The 18,335-nt window shown below is 57.5% G+C and overlaps 1 protein-coding gene across 1 annotated transcript; it reads left to right on the plus strand.

The window, feature by feature from the left end:
• The first annotated feature begins 2,005 nt into the window (after positions 1-2,005).
• CALM3 (calmodulin 3) lies at positions 2,006-13,978 on the plus strand. Its single transcript, XM_050928677.1, has 6 exons — positions 2,006-2,108; positions 8,764-8,794; positions 10,317-10,460; positions 10,991-11,097; positions 11,236-11,371; positions 12,687-13,978. The coding sequence occupies exons 1-6, from the start codon at positions 2,106-2,108 to the stop codon at positions 12,713-12,715; spliced, it is 450 nt and encodes a 149-aa protein (XP_050784634.1). The 5' UTR covers positions 2,006-2,105; the 3' UTR covers positions 12,716-13,978.
• Positions 13,979-18,335: the final 4,357 nt, after the last annotated feature.

The following is an 18,335-nucleotide window of genomic DNA, read 5'->3' on the forward strand; positions in this document are numbered from 1 at the left end:
CCCAGGATGAGGGGTAACAAAATCCTTGGGGTCACTCCCTCAAGGCCCATCAAAACCAGGCTCGCAGCAGCTGAGCCGACGAGCAAGTTGTGGAACCTCTCGTCTCAGAATCACGGGGATCAAACCAGAGCTTGGGAGGAGACATGGAAGGAGGGAGATGGGGAAGGAGGTGTGAGGCGGGGAAGGGGGTGTGGGCTGAGCATGCATTGACATCCCCCTATCTCTTCCTGGGAAGGGGAGTCCGTTCCATTCAATGGGCCAGGTGGTGGGGAGTGCAGAGGGGCTGTTCCTCAGTGGGTCACACCAGCTGCCCGCCAGATTCACCAGGGTGTGAATGCAAAGTCTTGGGGGACCAAACTGTAGGGGACACCCCTTCCCTGAGCCCCAAATAGACAATGGTGTAGACCAGAGGTGGGGAACCTACAGCCCGTGGGCCACATCTGGCCCGCGGGACCCTCCTGCCCTGCCCTGAGCTCCTGGCACGGGAGGCTAGCCCCCGGCCCCTCCCCTACTGTTCCCCCCTCCCCTGCAGCCTCAGCTCACTGCACCACCGGCTAGGATGTCCTGATTTTATAGGGACAGTCCCGATAATTAGGGCTCTTTTTTATATAGGCTCCTATTACTCCCCACCCCATCCTGATTTTTCACACTTGCTGTCTGGTCACCCTACTGCTGGCGCAGTGCTCTGGGTGGCCGGGCAGCGCAGCTGCAGACCCGTGGCCTGACCTGGTGCTTTGTGCTGCGTGGTGGTGTGGCTGGCTCCAGCCGGGTGGCACAGCTGCCTGTCCTGGTGCCTGCACCGCCAGCCAGCAGTACTCCAGGCAGCATGGTAAGGGAGCAGGGGAGTTGGATAGATGGCAGAGGAATTTGGGGTGGTGATTAGGGGCCAGGGGTGTGGATAGGGGGCAGGGTGGTCGGGGGGGAAACGGGGGGCCGTCAGGAAGGAGAGGGGTGTTCGATGGGGCGGCGGGCAGCAGTCGGGGCAGAGGTTCTGTGGACAATCAGGGGACAGGGAGAAGGGGTGGTTGGATGGGGCAGGGGTCCCGGAGGGGCAGTCAGGAATGAGAGGAGGGGTTGGATGGGGCGGATGGACGCTCCACCCTGGTGCTGGGGGCAGAGCCAGGAACCCAGGTGACTGAGGACAAAGCCAGGGCTTGTGACCTGAGCACAGGGGGCGGGGCCCCCAAAATAGTTCAATGATAATACACACATGGTATTAGCATAGGGGCGTGGCCAGACACGATGGAGCATGACCCTGAGAATAGGAGATTTGGTCAATGATAATACAGGAGAGATATAGGGCTGGGGGCGTGGCCACAATTGATGGGGCGTGGTCCTGAGAGCTGGGGGCGTGGCCTATGATACCATGACCATTCCAGGCCCTAGCCATAAGTGCCCTAGGCTAATATAATAGAGCTGAATGGGCGTGGCCAAAAATCCAGGGGCGTGGCAAAATGGGAGTGCCGATTCCTGTGTTAATAAGGGCGTGGCTTTATATTAGGGGCAGGGTCTTGTGTATCACGTGATCTCCGGGGCTCCGCCCACTCCCCTGGGTTGGTGCATCTTTCTGCTGGGGTGGGCTTCTCCAGGCTGTTCCATTCCGGGAAAGGGGGTGTCCATGGCCCTCTCCTCCCCCCAGCTACCCTAGTCTGGCTGTGCCTGTCCCGTGATCCCCCTCCCGCGCTTGGTTCCATCCCCGTCACCCCGCCCTCCCCCTAACATGGCCCGGTCCAATTTTTACGCATTGCAGGTGAGCAGCGTCCAATCAGCTCCGCACTCTCATCCAGCCGCCGCCTCCGGGCCAATGGGAAGGCGCTACACATTGGTGACGCGACCATGTCATGTGTTCCTGCGCGGAGAGAGAAAATAGTCCCCGGGACGGGGCGTGACGGCTGCGTCCGGCCTCCACTGCAGGCGCCTCCGCTGCGGCGGGCCTGGGGGCGGGGCCAGAGCCGCGAGTGGCTGGCGGAGCGGTCTCGGAGAGGGGGTGACGGTGAAGCGGTTAGCGAGTTCCGGCTGGTGCTGGTGGTGTCTCCCTCCCCCACCCGCCGCTGCTGCTGCTGCTGCCGCCCGGAGCCTCCTGCCGCCGCGAGCCGGACCCCGCCATGGTGAGCGGGGGGGCCGGGGAGTGGGGGGGCCCGGAGGCGCCTAGGAGGGGAAGGGGGGATCGATAGTGGGGGGGCTGGGAGGGGGGTGCAGGGCTCCAGGAAGGGGGGGTGCAGGGCTCGGGGGATGGGGGGGGTGCAGGGCTCAGGGGACGGGGACTGGGAGGGAGGTGCAGGGCGCCAGGAAGGGGGGGTGCAGGGCTCGGGGGCTGGGAGGGGGGGCTGAGGGCTCCAGGAAGGGGGGGTGCAGGGCTCGGGGGCTGGGAGGGGGGGCTGAGGGCGCCAGGAAGGGGGGGTGCAGGGATCAGGGGGTGGGGGCTGAGAAGGGGGGTGCAGGGCTCCAGGAGGGGGGGGCTGAGGGCTCCAGGAAGGGGGGGTGCAGGGCTCAGGGGGTGGGGGCTGGGAGGGGGGGCTGAGGGCTCCAGGAAGGGGGGGTGCAGGGATCAGGGGGTGGGGGCTGAGAAGGGGGGGGCTGAGGGCTCCAGGAAGGGGGGGTGCAGGGCTCAGGGGGTGGGGGCTGGGAGGGGGGTGCAGGGCGCCAGGAAGGGGGGCTGCAGGGCTCAGGGGGTGGGGGCTGGGAGGGGGGTGCAGGGCGCCAGGAAGGGGGGGTTCAGGGCTCAGGGGATGGGGGGGGTGCAGGGCTCAGGGGATGGGGACTGGGAGGGGGGGCTGAGGGCTCCAGGAAGGGGGGGTGCAGGGCTCAGGGGGTGGGGGCTGGGAGAGGGGTGCAGGGCGCCAGGAAGGAGGGGGTGCTGGGGGCATTAGGAAGGAGGAGTGCAGGGCCCAGGGCATGGAGGGGTTTGGGGGCCCTGGAGGTGGGAGGGGTTCGGCAGCTGGGTTGAGTTGGGGGGGGTTAGGAAAGGGGCTGGGGGTGGGGCTGTCTGTTGGGGGGGGTTCTGGGTTTGGAGGGGCTGGGGGTGTCGAGCGGGGTGGGAGCTGTCTGCTGGGGGTGGGAGGGGTTTGGGAGCTGGGTTGAGTGGGGGTGTTAGGAAGGGGGCTGGTCCTAGGGTTGGAGGGGCTGTGGGGGTTGGAAGGAGGGGGTTGGGGTGTTTTGTGGGGGAGGGAGGGGATGTCTGCTGGATGGGAGGAGTGTAGCTGGGGGTCTGTGGCTGTGTGTATGGCTTGGAGGGGGTTGGTGTGTCGGAGAGGGGTGGAGAGGTGGGGTTGGTAGTTTCAGGCTGTCTCTGGAGGTGGGTGGATGGGAGGGTGTCTTGGGGGTGGGCCAGTTGAGCTAGGAGTTGGATGGTACAGTGAGAGGGATTGGGGTGTGAGGAGGAGGGGCCGGGTGGGCTGTGTGTTGGGAGTGTTGTGAAAGCCGGGTGTGTGGAGAGAGATTAGGGATGTTAGGCAGGGGGTGTGGAGAGTCTGGCAGGTGAATTGGGGCATGGGAGGGTTGGCGGCAACACTTAAGGGGAGTCACAAGGAGATTGAAGGGTTGTGGAGGGGGAAGATCTGGGGGGGTTAGAAGGGTTTGTACAAGGTGGGTTGGTGGCTGGGGTCCTGATAGGTAAATGTGGGTGACAAGCTTAGGGGATCTGTCTGTCTGGATCTGTGCAACTTGGGGATATAGGGGGGTGCAGTGACCTGGTGGAAGCTCTCTGGCTCAAGGAGGAAGCATTTGGAGGTTTTGGGGGGATTAGCCGGAGAGTGTGAGGCTAGGATGGCTTGAGGTTATGGGAGGCAAGGGGGGGAGTGAAGGGCCTGGAGTAACTGGAGATCTGAGGGTTTGGAGGTAAGTGAGGGCTGGGAAGAAACTCTGAGAGAATGGGGTCAAGTATCAGAGGGTAGCCGTGTTAGTCTGGATCTGTAAAAGCAGCAAAGAATCCTGTGGCACCTTATAGACTAACAGACGTTTTGGAGCATGAGCTTTCGTGGGTGAATACCCACTTCCTCAGATGCATGTGAGGAAGTGGGTATTCACCCACGAAAGCTCATGCTCCAAAACGTCTGTTAGTCTATAAGGTGCCACAGGATTCTTTGCTGCTTTGAGAGAATGGGGTTAGGGATATAGGAACTAAAGGTTGTGGGTGTTTATGAGGGAGACAGGACTTTGGGGTGTGTGGATTAGATGCACTAGGGGGTTGGTGGAGGAACTCGCAGAGCTGATGGGAGGAGGATCGTGGGGTTGGCAGTGAAGTCTGAGTGGGAGATGACTTTGGGGAGTTCTGTGATGGCTAGGGAGAGGGATGAGGTGGGGTGTGTGGCTGGTGTGGTTGGATGGAGATGGACTTGAGGATGAGTGGTATGAGGGTGCAGGAGGGCCTTGCTGGGGTTTTCAAAGTTGGGGGAGGGTACCTCGTGAAGGGTTGGGCGGGGAGAGAATCACTGATTTTGGGAGCTGGTGCGTCAGTTATAGGGAGCAGCTGACCATGGTTTTGGTTGAAGCGCCCTGGAATTCGTCCTGAAGGAATGTGACCTTGGCATGTGCTGAAGAGCGCGCTTAGGAACTTGGTAACCTAGGGCTCGCCAGGCTGGATCAGACCAGAGGCTGCAGAATCCTGTTGCTGATGGTGTCCAGAGCAGGGTACAAGAAACTGTGGGTAGCCCGTAGGAGAGGGGAGACTTGGTGGCCGTGGGAGTGCTGAGTGGAGAACAGCAAGCTGCAGTAGGTGATTCAGCATGAGTAAGGAGTGGAGCTCTGCTGCAGAGGAGAGAGATTCCTACCTGAACAGGATCTTGGAAGGGAAACCCACTGAGCAAGCACCCAGATGGGCATGCCAGGAGGAGGTTAAACTTCATGTCCAAGGGATGGAGGCTCCTTTTTGGGGAGGAGGATGGTTAGGATGCTGAGCTCCTGCTGGGCGGCAGATCCTGGTGCCATGTTGAGCTTTGGTCTTTTGCCTTGTGAGGTTACAGGCCCTGTCAGGATCAGAACAGTGAAAGGAATGGCCATACTGGGTCAGACCAAAGGTCCATCTAGCCCAGTATCCTGTCTGACAGTGGCCGGTGCCAGGTGCTTCAGAGGGAATTAACAGAACCCGGCAATCACTGAGTGATCCATCCTCTGTCATCCAGTCCCAGCTTCTGGCGGTCAGAGGCTTAAGGCCACCCGGACAGCGCGTGGTGGTGTCCCGGAGCATCCTGGCTAACCGCCATTAATAGGCCTGTCTTCCATTAACTCATCTCATTCTTTTTTGAACTCAGTTATACTTTTGGCCTTCACAACCTCCCAAGACAAGAAGTTCCACAGGTTGACTGTGCTTTGCGTGAAGCATTTCCTTTTGTTTGTTTTTAAACCTGATGCCTATTAATTTCATTGGGTGACCCCTAGTTCTTGTTATGTGAAGGGGTAAATAACACTTCCTTGGTCACTCTCTCTACCCTAGTTTTGTATATCTGTATCGTATCCCCCTTGGTCGTCTCTCTTCCAAGCTGAATAGTCCCAGTCTTATTAATCTCTCCTCACGTGGAAGCTGCTCCCTACACTTAAATCATTTTTGTTGCCCATCTCTGTATCTTTTCCAATTATATATCTCTTTTTGAGATGGGGCAACCAGAACTGCACATGATTTTCAAGGTGCGGGCGTACCAGGGCTTTATATTGTGATGTTCACTGTCTTGTCTGTCCCGTTCCTAATGGTTCCTAACATTCTGTTTGCTTTTTTGACTGCTGCTGCACACTGAATGGATGTTTTCAGAGAACTAGCCACAATGACCCCAAGATCTTTCTTGAGTTATGATAGCTAATTTAGATCCCATCATTTTGTACCTAATGTTGGAATTATGTGCATTTATATGCATTATTTTGCATTAATCAGCATTGTATTTATCTGCCATTTTGTTAGATCCCTTTGTCTCGTTGCGGTCTGCTTTGGACTTAACTGTTTTGAGTAATTTTGTATCATCTGTAAACTTTGCCACCTCACTGTTCATCCCTTTTTCCAGATCATTCATGAATATGGCGAACAGCACAGGTCCTAGTACAGACCCCTCTGGGGGATGCCACGAATTCCCTCTCTCCACTGTGAAAACAGACCATTTTTCCTACCCTTTGTTTCATATCTTTTAACCAGTTACTGATCCATGAGAGGCCCTTCCCTCTTATCCTGTGACAGCTTGCTTTGCTTAAGAGTCTTTGGTGAGGGAGCTTGTCAAAGACTTTCTGAAAGTCCACATGGACTCTGTCTGCCGGATCACTCTTGTCTACCTGTTTGTTGACCCCCCTCAAAGAATTCTAATAGATTGGGGAGGCGTGATTTCCCTTTACAGAAGTAGTGTTGACTGATCAGCCCTTTTTTTTCTCTGATGGGGTGATGCAGGATCTCTTCCTTTCCCCAAAGCCCTCCAAATTCTCTAGTCTCTCCCCGCTGCAGCAGGACAGAGTGCTGCTTCCAGTACTGGGGAGCTGTGTAATGACCTTCCACCTCTATGGATGGAGTCACCTCATTCACACCAAGCCATGCGGGGGGGGAGTTTTCTCCCCCACAAACTGCCATCAGCTGTGGCTGCCTTTCCCTTTCTCAGTTGACTGGTAGATATTCCTGCCTAACAAATAAATCTTTGCTCACTGCTCTCACCTTAACAACCTGTGTTTCTGGAGCACCTTTCATCTGAGCTGTGTCTTACAAGATGTTCCTGTCTCATCACTGCCTCAGCAATGCTTGCGCAGCAGAAAGACGAGAACTGTCTCCTACTGAAACTGCAGGGGAGTTTAGGGAGGCTGAATCGCTCTGCCTGGTTGGAACTGGGCCAGGAAGTTGGGGCTAACATGCAGTCTCTTAGGGGAAGTGCCTTGGGATTTTTAGTGACTGTTTGGGCATCGGTTTCACTCCACAGTTGAAGATACCTTTGCCCCCTCGATGCCCGCCTGGTGTCAGAAATCTCTGTCGCTGCTCTGTATCCTCCCTGGAGGGTTGTCTCGGCCTGATCCTGCTTTCGGCTCGAGCTTGGGTGGCTGCAGAATTTGATCTATGGGGAGTGACAGTCTCCAGGCTAACGAGCAGAGATGAAAATGTCCAATGCCCCGTGCTAGTCCCCTGGCGTGTGCTTAGGCCAGTGCCGGAAACGGATGGAATTGGATAAAGATTGGGGCAACTTGGTCCTGTAGTTGATTCTCTGCCTCAACGTGATTGCCCGGAGCTGACCCCACCCCCGTCACCCTCTGTGGCTGGGAAAAATACTGGTTTGCATCCTCCCTTCACTCAATTTTAGAATTGCTCTATTGTCTTGATTCCCGCCCTGGCTGGCTGTGGGGCTGCTGCATTTCTAGTGGGTGCTGCTCCCCAAACACTATCCTGGGGCTTTCTGCGGTGAGCTGTTCTCTGGAGCAGGGCATCGCTGTCCCAAAGGGGACAAGGCTACTAGGGACCTCCCTCTGGCTATTGATTTGACACGTCCGGATACTGTGGTGATAGGCTGCAGTATGAAACCTTCATTGTTGCTCTGCTCCACCCTTGGTGCTGAAAGCCCCCAGGCACTGCACCGTTCTCCCTTCCTTGGTACCAGGTATTAGATGGCATTCACAATGGAGCCTCGTTAATTTCGCCATTTCTAGTTGTTTTCATGCAGTTGCCTCTGGGTGCTGCAGTTTCCAAAACTGTAGACAAAGCTTGAGGTCCGAACAGGCCTGTGTGCTGAAATCCTATTTCCCCAGCCTTGTGTCAGGAGCTTTTTCACAAAACCTGCGTTTTGGGGCTCCAGCAGCTTTGGTGTTCTCCTTAATCCGGATGCGGGCACGTGTGGCTCAGCAAAGGGCTGCACTGCCGGCGTTACTGCAATGGTATGGTTGTCTCTGGAGGAGAGCCCATGGGTGCTTGGGACTGGTGGCACCCTTGCAGGCTCAGGAAGCTTGGCTAGGCTGTCTGTTAATACGCTGCCCTTCCCTGATGTCTCAACTCAGTGCTCCGTAGAAACTCGGGGTAGGCAACCTATGGTGCGTGTGCCGAAGATGGCATGTGAGCTGATTTTTTCAGTGACACTCGCACTGCCCGAGTCCTGGCCACCGCTCCAGGGGCTCTGTATCTTAATTTAATTTTAAATTAAGCTTCTTAAACATTTTTAAAACCTGATTTACTTTACATAAAACAATAGTTTAGTTAATATATTATAGACCTTTAGAAAGAGACCTGCTGAAAAGGTTAAAATATATGACTGGCATGTGAAACCTTAAATCAGAGTGAATAAATGAAGACTCGGCACAGCACTTCTGAAAAGTTGCTGACCCCCGGTATAAACCCTACTGAACTAAGGCCCCTGTGAGGCAGATCTTGGCTCCATCTCACACATAGAGCCAGAGGGTCGTGCGGTCTGTAGTGGAACTGGAAATACACTGGCGGTATTGGCTGTGACAGTGGCTGGGGATTCAGCTACCACCCTCGAGTGGCACCTGCCCCCTGGACTTCCATGCTGAGGGGTTGGGGCAGCGTACGTTGGCCCTGGGAGGCAGTAGCCTGTCAGGAATGGCTCTGGTGATCATGGTTTCCGGAACAGAGATCAAGGAGTGACTGGGCTGTGGGGAGCTAGGGCTGTCCCCCCCCCATTATCCTAGAGGTGATGCTCTCAAAGCAGGGGGTGGTTATGTTGCCACCACCTGAATCAGAGAGGAGGGCACCGGTAAAGCCTGTCAATCCAGCCCCTTTTGCCAAGAGCTGCCTTCTCGATGTAGTAACAACCTACTGTTTCCGTGCCCTGGTGACTGACTTCTCTCTGCTCCTTCTAGGCCGACCAGCTGACCGAGGAGCAGATAGCAGGTGAGTCCTAACCTCCCCCCCCTCTGCCCCTAGCTGAGTGTTTACTGTAACCATGGCACTCACAAAGGCTCTGCGTTGTGGTGATTGCCCCCAAGCCCAGGGCTCAGAATAACGGGGAGGGAACCCAGTACCCACAGCATCTCCAAGTGCAGCTCTCCTCTGTCGTACCCACTGGGGACACGGGCATGTAGGGCCGGAAGAACGGATCCAGGGTGTTTAGCTGTTCAGACTAAACACAGGGGAGCCCATGTAGAATGAAGTGGGGTGAGCGTCTCCTGACACACCACTTCAGTGCAGAATCAGTGTAGCTGCAGTGACCCCTTCCTCTCCCCTCCCCCTGCACCTGTGCTGTGGATGAGCAGGGGAAAAGGGAGTCTCTGGTCTTGCTGCAGATGCTGCCCAGTGGAGTATGAAGATGACTTTTGGGGAGTGGGATGGGCCATGCTTCCCACAATGCAGGACCGAGCATGCTCCAGGGCAGAGGCTAGGTTCTCCGTTGTGTGTAGGACTTTCAGGTGTAGCTGTGCTCTGTAACTCTACCAAGTCTTCATGCTCATGGCTGCAGCGTTTACAGCCCCACTCTTGGAGCTCACCTTGTGATGTGGAGCTAAGGAGTCATTGATGGTTGGCAGAGAGGGGTTCTGCTGCTGGGGCATGAATAGGCAGACAGTAGATGAGATTCTCCACCAAGCGCCACCTGGAGGACTGTGCGCCCGACTAGCTGGAAACCCATTAAACACTTAAAGACATCTTAAAAATCTGATTAAAATCCTGTCTCTGCTATGAGTAGCATGGAAGGTTGGTTCTAGTCTTTCGTTAATGACTGTCTGTTTCCCTTGACTCGGTGCGTAGCCGGCTTTGCGGTTCCCCCTCTTTGTGGCAGTCACGGAGAAAAGCAAGTCTTAGGGTTTTTGGCGGATTGGCATCGGAGACCGCTCAGCTCTTGCAACGGGCCATGTTTCTGATTGCTGTCCTATGGCCGGGGCATCCGGGCTTGCCCACCGCAGCCTCCGGTCATTTGAGTTTAGCAGCGTGATCCCTGGCTAATTTCGTTGGAAAATTCAAAGCTGGATGGGACCAAGCAAAGAGGCTGTCTGTGGGAGACGACTGGGGAACGGGATGGACACAGGAACGCCAGGGTGGCATGTGCAAGAGCGGGTTACCCCACTGGCTGGTGCCCCTGCTGATAGCTGTAATTTAGCTTCTTGCCAATCCTTTAGCATTAGGCTCTCTAACTATCCCTAGGCTGAGAGGTGCTGGTGACCTCCCCTCAAGTGGCCTAACTTGACCAGCATAGGAATCGCCAGCCAGGGGGCCATCTCGTCCCGTCTCTGGCAGCAGCCAGCGCTTGAGCTGGGCCCCTTACAACCGTTCACTCTCCTTTCAGAGGCTCAGCGGGATAACGCAGATCCACTCTAGGGTCAGACTTGGCATGGAAAGCAGTGGTGAGGGAATAGGGGTGGGGAATTCACGATCACGGCACGTGAAGCACTGACAGGCGGCGGGTCTCTCCCTCCCACAGAGTTCAAGGAGGCTTTCTCCCTGTTTGACAAGGATGGGGACGGCACCATCACCACCAAGGAGCTGGGGACGGTGATGAGGTCCCTGGGCCAGAACCCCACCGAAGCGGAGCTGCAGGACATGATTAACGAGGTGGATGCGGACGGTGAGCTGGAAGGGCATTGAGCGGCCGAGGGCGGTCTGCCTGGTGGGGAGCAGAATGGGAGGGGCTGGCGGCCAGGAGCAAACCCATCCGACCACTTGAGATGCTGGATGAGGCGTTCTGGGCACTCTGCCTGGCTCCTGCATCCTGGCTTGTCCCAGTGGGGCTGGGTGAGCAGCTGTTCTTGGGTGCCCATTGCCCTGGCCTGGCAGGCTTCCCAGAGGTAGCTTGTCCCAAGGCCAGTGCCTGCTGCTTGCAGCCATTCCTTGGGACCTCAGTCCGGTTCCACAGCGAGTCACTTCAGCCGAGGCCCTGGCTTGAACAGCCCATGGGCCCAGAACTCCTGTCCCGCCCTTAGGGGCAGCTCCCACCAGAGCTTGTGGCCTGTGCTGCCTACTCTGCAGACAAACAGGCCTTTAGGCTCCAAGCCGGGCCTGGCACAGCCTCTCACTTATCCCGTGGTGCTTTTCACCAGCTCATCAAATCGGCCCCCCGCTAGTCCCCTTCACTCAAAGGCAGCACTTCCTTTCCAGGGAACGGCACCATCGACTTCCCAGAATTCCTAACTATGATGGCGAGGAAGATGAAGGATACAGACAGCGAGGAAGAGATCAGGGAGGCATTCCGGGTCTTTGATAAGGTGAGCACCCATCTGGGAGGTGGGGAGCAGGGCGTTGTGGGTGCCAGACTCACTAGGCTGCTGGGGGGGGGGCGGTGGAGGGGGAAGGGGAGCACCCGTACTGAGCTAAATCCTCACTCCGTTGCCCCCGCCTCGCAGGATGGGAATGGCTACATTAGTGCCGCAGAGCTGCGCCACGTGATGACGAACCTAGGAGAGAAGCTGACCGACGAGGAGGTAGACGAGATGATCCGAGAGGCTGACATCGACGGAGACGGGCAGGTCAATTATGAAGGTGAGTCGGAGAAGGATGCTAAGATGCCTGACCCTTTACGCCTCACCTGTCCTGCATAACCAGCCACCAGGGCTATTGTCCTCAAGGGTCCGGCAACCCAATGGTCCCCTGCAGTTGAGCACCGTTGACCTGACCTGACCTGGCCCTGGATATTATGGTCCTGCCGGCTGAAAAATGCCTCAAGAGCTCTGCGATCTCAAACTTATCATGCAAATGCATGTCCAGAATGAGAAGACTCTTGTAGCTCTCAGCTGCTGGCGCTGCTGTACAGCTGTTCCAGGTGCCGAGTTCCACCTGAGACGTGGCTGCATTTCTGCATTGGGTGAAGGTGCCAGAGAACCTGAGCACTGAACTGGAACTTGGGAGTGATGGATGCCAGTCCCAGCTCAGCCCCTGGCCTGCTGGGTGACCTTGGGCATGTCACTTCTCCTCCTTATGCACCCACCCCCATGATGGGGGCAAGGTTGACCTTTTTGAAGTGCTGTGTGAGGGCTGTGAGATGTGACTGGCTGAGAGGGCTACCCTGTTCCCCTCGTACCCGGGGAGTGCTTAGCTCTCCATCCCCCACTTTCAGACAGCTCTGAGCACAGGGTCTTCCCGAGCCCTTTGGGGATTGAGACTAATGGGCTGTGCCTGTTGCTGAGTCCACCCTTTCCTCCCCATTCATAGACTTTAGGACTGGAAGGGACCTCGAGAGGTCATCAAGTCTGGTCCCCTGCCCTCATGACAGGACCAAATATTGTCTAGCCCATCCCTGATAGACATTTATCTAACCTCCTCTTAAATATCTCCAGAGATGGAGATGCCACAACCTCCCTAGGCAGTTTATTCCAGTGTTTAACCACCATGACAGTTAGTAACTTTTTCCTAATGTCCAACCTAAATCTCCCTTGCTGTAGTTTAAGCCCGTTGCTTCTTGCTCTCTCCTTTAGAGGCTAAGATGAACAAGTTTTCTCCCTCCTCCTGACGCCCTTTTAGATACCTGAAAACTGCTATCATGTCCCCTCTCAGTCTTCTCTTTTCCGGACTAAACAAACCCAGTTCTTTCAGCCTTCCTTCATAGGTCCTGTTCTCTAGACCTTTAATCGTTCTTGTTGCTCTTCTCTGGACCCTCTCCAATTTCTCCACATCTTTCTTGAAATGTGGTGCCCAGAACTGGACACAATACTCCAGCTGAGGCCTAACCGCGCAGAGTAGAGCGGAAGAATGACTTCTCGTGTCTTGCTCACGACACACCCTGGAGAAGGGCAGAGTGGGGATGCGATCCTGGCTCGCTGATCCTGTACCCTCCCCTCTCTCTCTCTCTCTCTCGCAGAGTTCGTGCAGATGATGACCGCAAAGTGAAGGCTCCTGGACGGGCGGCTGGCGATGCCCATTCTCCTTCAATACTTTTCTCCAACACTCTCTCTCTACTTAAGTAACCTGGTTCTTTCAGCAAACTCCAATCGGCTGTGGGAGAAATCTGACTAAGCAACAAAAAATTTACTTGCCCCAAACTGCATGATTGTGCCCTGTCCTCCTTCCCCTTTCCCCTTCCTCTCCTCCCCCACCCAGGCCATCCCTCTGGCCCTAACCCAACCTCCCCTCCCAGCCCACCCCCCAGAAATCTCAGCCTTGCAGATATCTTTAGTTCCTTTGGGGGGTTCTTTGTTCTGCGGACGGAGCTGGCCGGTGTCCCAGCACGCCGCGGCGAGAGCAAACTTTAACCATGTTGCATGCGTCTGGCACTGTGGGTCTGTGCATTCACCCCGCGGCCTCAGAGCGTCTCGCCCCTGGAAACGACAGGGGGTCAGCAGGAAGGGAAGCCTCTTCTCGTCTTTTTTTAGAAAGGGGGCGGCGAACGATCCCAGAGACTGGAGTGTGGGTTCCAGAGACCTTGTCACGCCATCCGGGGGGAAAGGGGGGCAGAGGGGGGTTTAACAGCCCAAAAAAAAAACTTAAAAAGAAATTGGCTCTTGACACGTGATCCTAAAAGCAGGACTAGTTTCTCCTTGCTCGTAGCCCTGTACAAACTGTAAATGTCCATGTGATGTTTCCTAAGCACCGTCCACCTCTCCAAGCTGCTGTGTAAATACTGGTGCTAACCCATCCAGTCCCCGCTCTGCACAAGGCATGGCTGCTTTCTGCCTGGCCAGCGCTAGCGGGCGGGAGGGGATTGGCGAAGACCTGCGGCGAGCACCAGCTGCCAGTGGCTGGGTGGGCATCACCAGCGCGGCCCCTGTTCTACCTAATGACCTGCCTTTGCTTTCTTGATGTCTGTGCTCTTGTTGCTAAGGCCACCCCACCCCCCTTGCCTGACCAACCCGCTGTGGAGAGCATGAGCTGTCAACTTGCTTCTCTTTATTTTTAATTTTGTAAAAGTTTGGGGTGGGGGCGGGGCGCTCAGAAAAAAAAACAGCCGCATTTTTTTCCCACCGCCCCCCTCGGAAAGCAGGTGCTTGAGCGTGCCCCATGGCGGAACCAGGGGGAGGGGATGCCTGTTTTGAGAGCCAGGGCGCGGGGCTGGTGGGAGCGAGGCTGTCTGAAAGCGGGCGATGTTGTGTTCAGTTCAAGCTGTGAAAATAAAACTATATCAATGTTTTCCAATAAAATACAGTGACTACCTGACACTGCTGAATCGTGTCTCTTCCCTCCCAACACCCCGTCTTCATCTTGCCTCAGCGAGAGGGCCTGGCTTTAATTCAGCTTTTCTCCTGCCCGCAGAAATTCCCTTCCTAGCTGGCTCTGGTTCCCGGCAGACTCCCTGGCCGGCTGGAGAGCTAGGAAAGCTGGTCCCAAGCGGACAGCCGCTGAGGCCTAGGAGGAGTGATGCTTTGCTCCTTTTTTCTACGCCTCTAACTCTCATGGAAACTCTTGGTGGGAGGTTTCGGCGAAGCCGCGAGGGCTGTTGGACCACAGGTCCCTCTCTTCTCTGAGGCTGGGCATGTCAACTCTGATTTCACTTGGGGAGGCACAAACCCTGCATGTGCCCCTCCCCCCCCCCAGATTTGTCTTCCATTTAGCAACGGCTTCTAGAGGTTTGCAGATTGTAGGATGTACCCTCCCCAGGAGGCCATGGAGGAATGTTTGCAGAGGTGAGCTAAGCACGTCCTTTTGAGTTACAATTTTTGGTGGCACCTTACCAACCCAGCAACGCCGCGTAGCCCCCTGAGGTGAGTCGGGGTGGACTGGCGCTCCCACCCTGAGCCCAGCTGCCAGGCCCTGGCCTGAGCCCACCTGGCATTGCTGCTTTCTCTCCCTCCCCCAAAACTTTAATCCATGACCCCCAGTTTGATAACTTGTGCAGTACATAAAATGTGTTGTCTGCTGCCTCAGGATTTTTCTCGTGTCCGCCCTGCCGAGAACTCGCCTTCCCCAGTTAGAAAACCGCTGCTCTGCTGTGTGTCACCATGTAGAAGACGTCACATGAGGCAGGCAGTGGGGACCTCCGGACTGGAGCTCAAAGCTCAGCTCCCACTGAGCTGCTGGGTGACCTCCGTGTCCGTTTCCCTCTGGCTCCCCTTTGCTGATTTAGAGTTGAACACGTGGGGCTGTTCTGTACCATGTGTCGGCTGCTCCTGAGCTCTGATTGCTGGGGGGACCGGGCAGCGCCTGGCCCTGGGACGGCCTATGCTCGCTGCAGGACCTCTGGGTGCTCCTGTCCCATCTAGGGTTTTTGGTAACCTCGATGCTACAAGGTGTGTGCCACAGCCTGCCAGCCCCCTACATTCCCCTAACCTGTAACCCGACACAAACTCAGTGCCCACAGCTTCCTGCTTCATCTCCAGCGGCAGACCCCAAACAGCACCCAGGCAGGGCCTTGTTCTGTTGCCTTTATGGTGTGCTAAGATACCAGCTGCCTCTCTGCCTTGAAAAATCCACTGCACCTTCCAGCCCTGCAGGAGAGGCCAACAAGGGGACTTGCACCACTTCTGTCCTCTTTAGCTTGGCAAGCTAGCACCGGCTTTAAAGCCTGAGGTGAGGACACCAGTAACAGCCAGAGTTTAGGGGTCTAGTCAGGGAGTGGGTGGGTGAGGTTCTGTGGTCTGCAGTGTGCCTGAGGTGAGACTAGATCCTCACCCTGGTCCCTTCTGGCCTGGAAGTCTCCGAGTCTCAGTGCTGGGCAGGGATCTTGAACCAGCTTTGTCTCTGGCTGCCGGCAAAAGTAAAAACGTGCTGCCAGGAGCTTGTCTGAAATGGACAAATCTCTGCCAAGCTGCAGTGTGGGGCCTAGCTGGTGGCCCCAGCACTGCCTTGCTGATGGATCTGGCCTCGGGCCTGCAGCGTTGGAAGGGGCAGGCAGCAGGGCTGGGCTTAATGTTTATAAAAACCAGAACTGACTCCCAATTCCTAGGCCCCAGCCTGACAAGCTGCAGGCAGGGCTGTGTCCAGAAACCGGACTTGTTGAGCAGCCCCAGCTCTTAGAGGGTGCAGAAGGAGGTAAAGGCCCTAGAGCTGGGAGTGGGGGAACTGGCCTGTTAGGGGGGCTCTGCTCGCCCCTGGGAGCTGGCCTGAGCTTGGGGCCTCAGGAAATCTCCCCTGGGAATATCCCTGTGCTGGGGAAGGGTTGGATGTAGCAGCTAGTTGCTATGATGCTGGGAAAGAGGCACCCAGGGCTGCAGTTATAAGGGGAGGACGCTGGAGGGAGGCAGTGACCACAGAAAGGGACCAAGCTGGCTAAGGGAGACCAACAAGGTGAATGGGTGGGAAGGCAGGTGCCTTCTGCTGCTGGAGTGGGTATGGGGGATTGGGGACCACCCCTCTGAGCCAGCCGATTCCTCCTGCTCTGAGGCTGGATCAGAGCCAGTGCCCCTGGCAAGGGAAAGGCCCCGTGCCCCACCCCCTGACCCAGCCGCTCCCCATGATCTGGGGCTGGATTAGAACCAGTGCCACCGGCAGGGGAAAGGCCCTGTGCCCCAGTCCCCACCCCCCTGACCCAGCCGCTCCCCCTGATCTGGGGCTGGAGCAGAACCAGTGCCCCTGGCAGGGGAAAGGCCCTGTGCCCCAGTCCCCACCCCCCCGACCCAGCCGCTCCCCCTGATCTGGGGCTGGATCAGAACCAATGCCCCCGGCAGGGGAAAGGCCCCATGCCCCAGCCCCCAACCTCCTGAGCCAGCCGGTCCCCCTGCTCTGGGGCTGGATCAGAGCCAGTGCCCCTGGCAGGGGAAAGGCCCCGTGTTCCCCTCTCCCCTGACCTGTGCTGGGTTGTGTGATGCTGGGATCAGCCCCCTGGCTCCTGTTGCTCCTGATTTACCCTCTGGTAACTGCAGGCTGGTGCTGGCCCACGGTTTTCACCCTGGCTGGTGGGTCACAGGGGGCGAGGCCGGTCCAAAGGCCCGCGTGCCAGGAGGGAGATGTGAATCTGTAGCCCTCCCTAAATGGATGGAGGGATGGCCTGGGGGGAGGGGTTTCTGTGCACTGCTCCCACCCCAAGTGCTGGCTCTGCAGCTCCCATTGGCCAGGAACCACAGCTAATGGGAGCTACGGGGGTGGTGCCTGTGGGCAGAGGCAGTGCACAGAGCCACCTGGCCATGCCTCCACCTAGGAGCCGGCAGGACATGTCACCAATTGTGGGGAGCTGCCTGAGGTAAGCTCTGCCCAGAGCCTGCACCCCAAAACCCATCCCATGCCTCAGCCCCCTGCCCAGCCTGGAGCCCCCTCCCGCTCCCAAACTGCCTCCCGGAGCCCGTACCACAAATCCCCTCTTGTACCCCAGCCCCCTTCCCATCTCGGAACCGCCTCCCGCTCCCCAAACCCCTCATCCCTGGCGCTGCCCCAGAGTTTGCACCCCCAGCTGAAGCCCTCACTCCCACCACCCCACACCCCAACCTCTTGCCCCAGCCCAACTCTCCCTCTCACACTCTGAACCCCTCATTTCTGGACCTAGCCTGGTGCCCGCACCTCTAGCCCAGAGCCTCTATCCCCTCCTGCACCCTAACCCCCTGCTTCAGCCCGGAGCCCCCTCCCACACTCCGAACCCCTCAGCCCCAGCCCAGAGCCCCCTCCTGCACCCCAAACCTCTCATCCCTGGCCCCAGCCCAGAGCCTGCACCCCCAGCCGCTGGCCTCACCCCTCTGCACCCCAACCCCCTGCCCCAGGCCAGTGAAAATGAGGGAGGGAGGGAGGGGTGGGGGAGAGTGAGTGAAAGAGGGAGGGGCTGGAGTGTGTGGGGGTGGAGCCTCGGAGGAGAGGCGGAGCAGGGGGTGGGGCAAGGGTGTTCCATGTTGTGCAATTAGAAAGTTGGTAACTCTAGGTGAGGCTGATCTCTGGGGGTGTCGGGGGTGGGGGGTTGTTCCCATCCATGCTGCACTGAGGGGTCCAAGCGCAACTGAGACTGGACACACACACCCTGTGTCGAGTCAGGCTCCCCCTCAGCAGCAGAGCCCCATCAAACGTTGGCTCCCGGGAAAGTCTTTGAGGACGTTCCCAGTATCCCCATTCCCAGGGGCAGGCAGGGCTGCTGAGCTGGAACGGGGAGCCCACGGGGGGCAAACAGCCTGACGTGATCGGTCTGGGAGCTGGGCCAGCTGATGGGATGGAAGGAAAAGGGCCAGTGTCTCTTTAAGCCCCAGGGCCCGGCGGGTGCCAAGACACCTGGCACAATGGAAAATGTGCCTGCCGCGACCTGGCTCTGGCTGCATAAACACAGTCAAGGGAGTGTTCTGCACCTCGTCAATCCAGGGTGACCCGTTGGTGCACCCGGGGATCAGACACCACTTCCCTGCCTTTTCAGGCCAGCGGCCAGCCCCTTCCCGCAAGGGAGCACGGCCCCCGGGTGGGAGCCAAGGGCTGGGATCGCAGGGGGGTGGGTCAGGATTGCGGGGATCTGGCAGGAATTGGGGGAGGGGGGAGCCCAGGGCTGGGATTGCCGGGGGCTGTAGGTCGGGACTGAGGGGACCTGGCAGGGATCGGAGGAGTGGGGGAGCCCAGGGCTGGGCTAGCAGGGGGCTGCGGGTCAGGATTCAGGGGCATTGGCTGGGGGAGG

This window comes from Gopherus flavomarginatus, chromosome 18, assembly GCF_025201925.1.
Source record: "Gopherus flavomarginatus isolate rGopFla2 chromosome 18, rGopFla2.mat.asm, whole genome shotgun sequence".
NCBI classification, from domain to species: domain Eukaryota; kingdom Metazoa; phylum Chordata; order Testudines; family Testudinidae; genus Gopherus; species Gopherus flavomarginatus.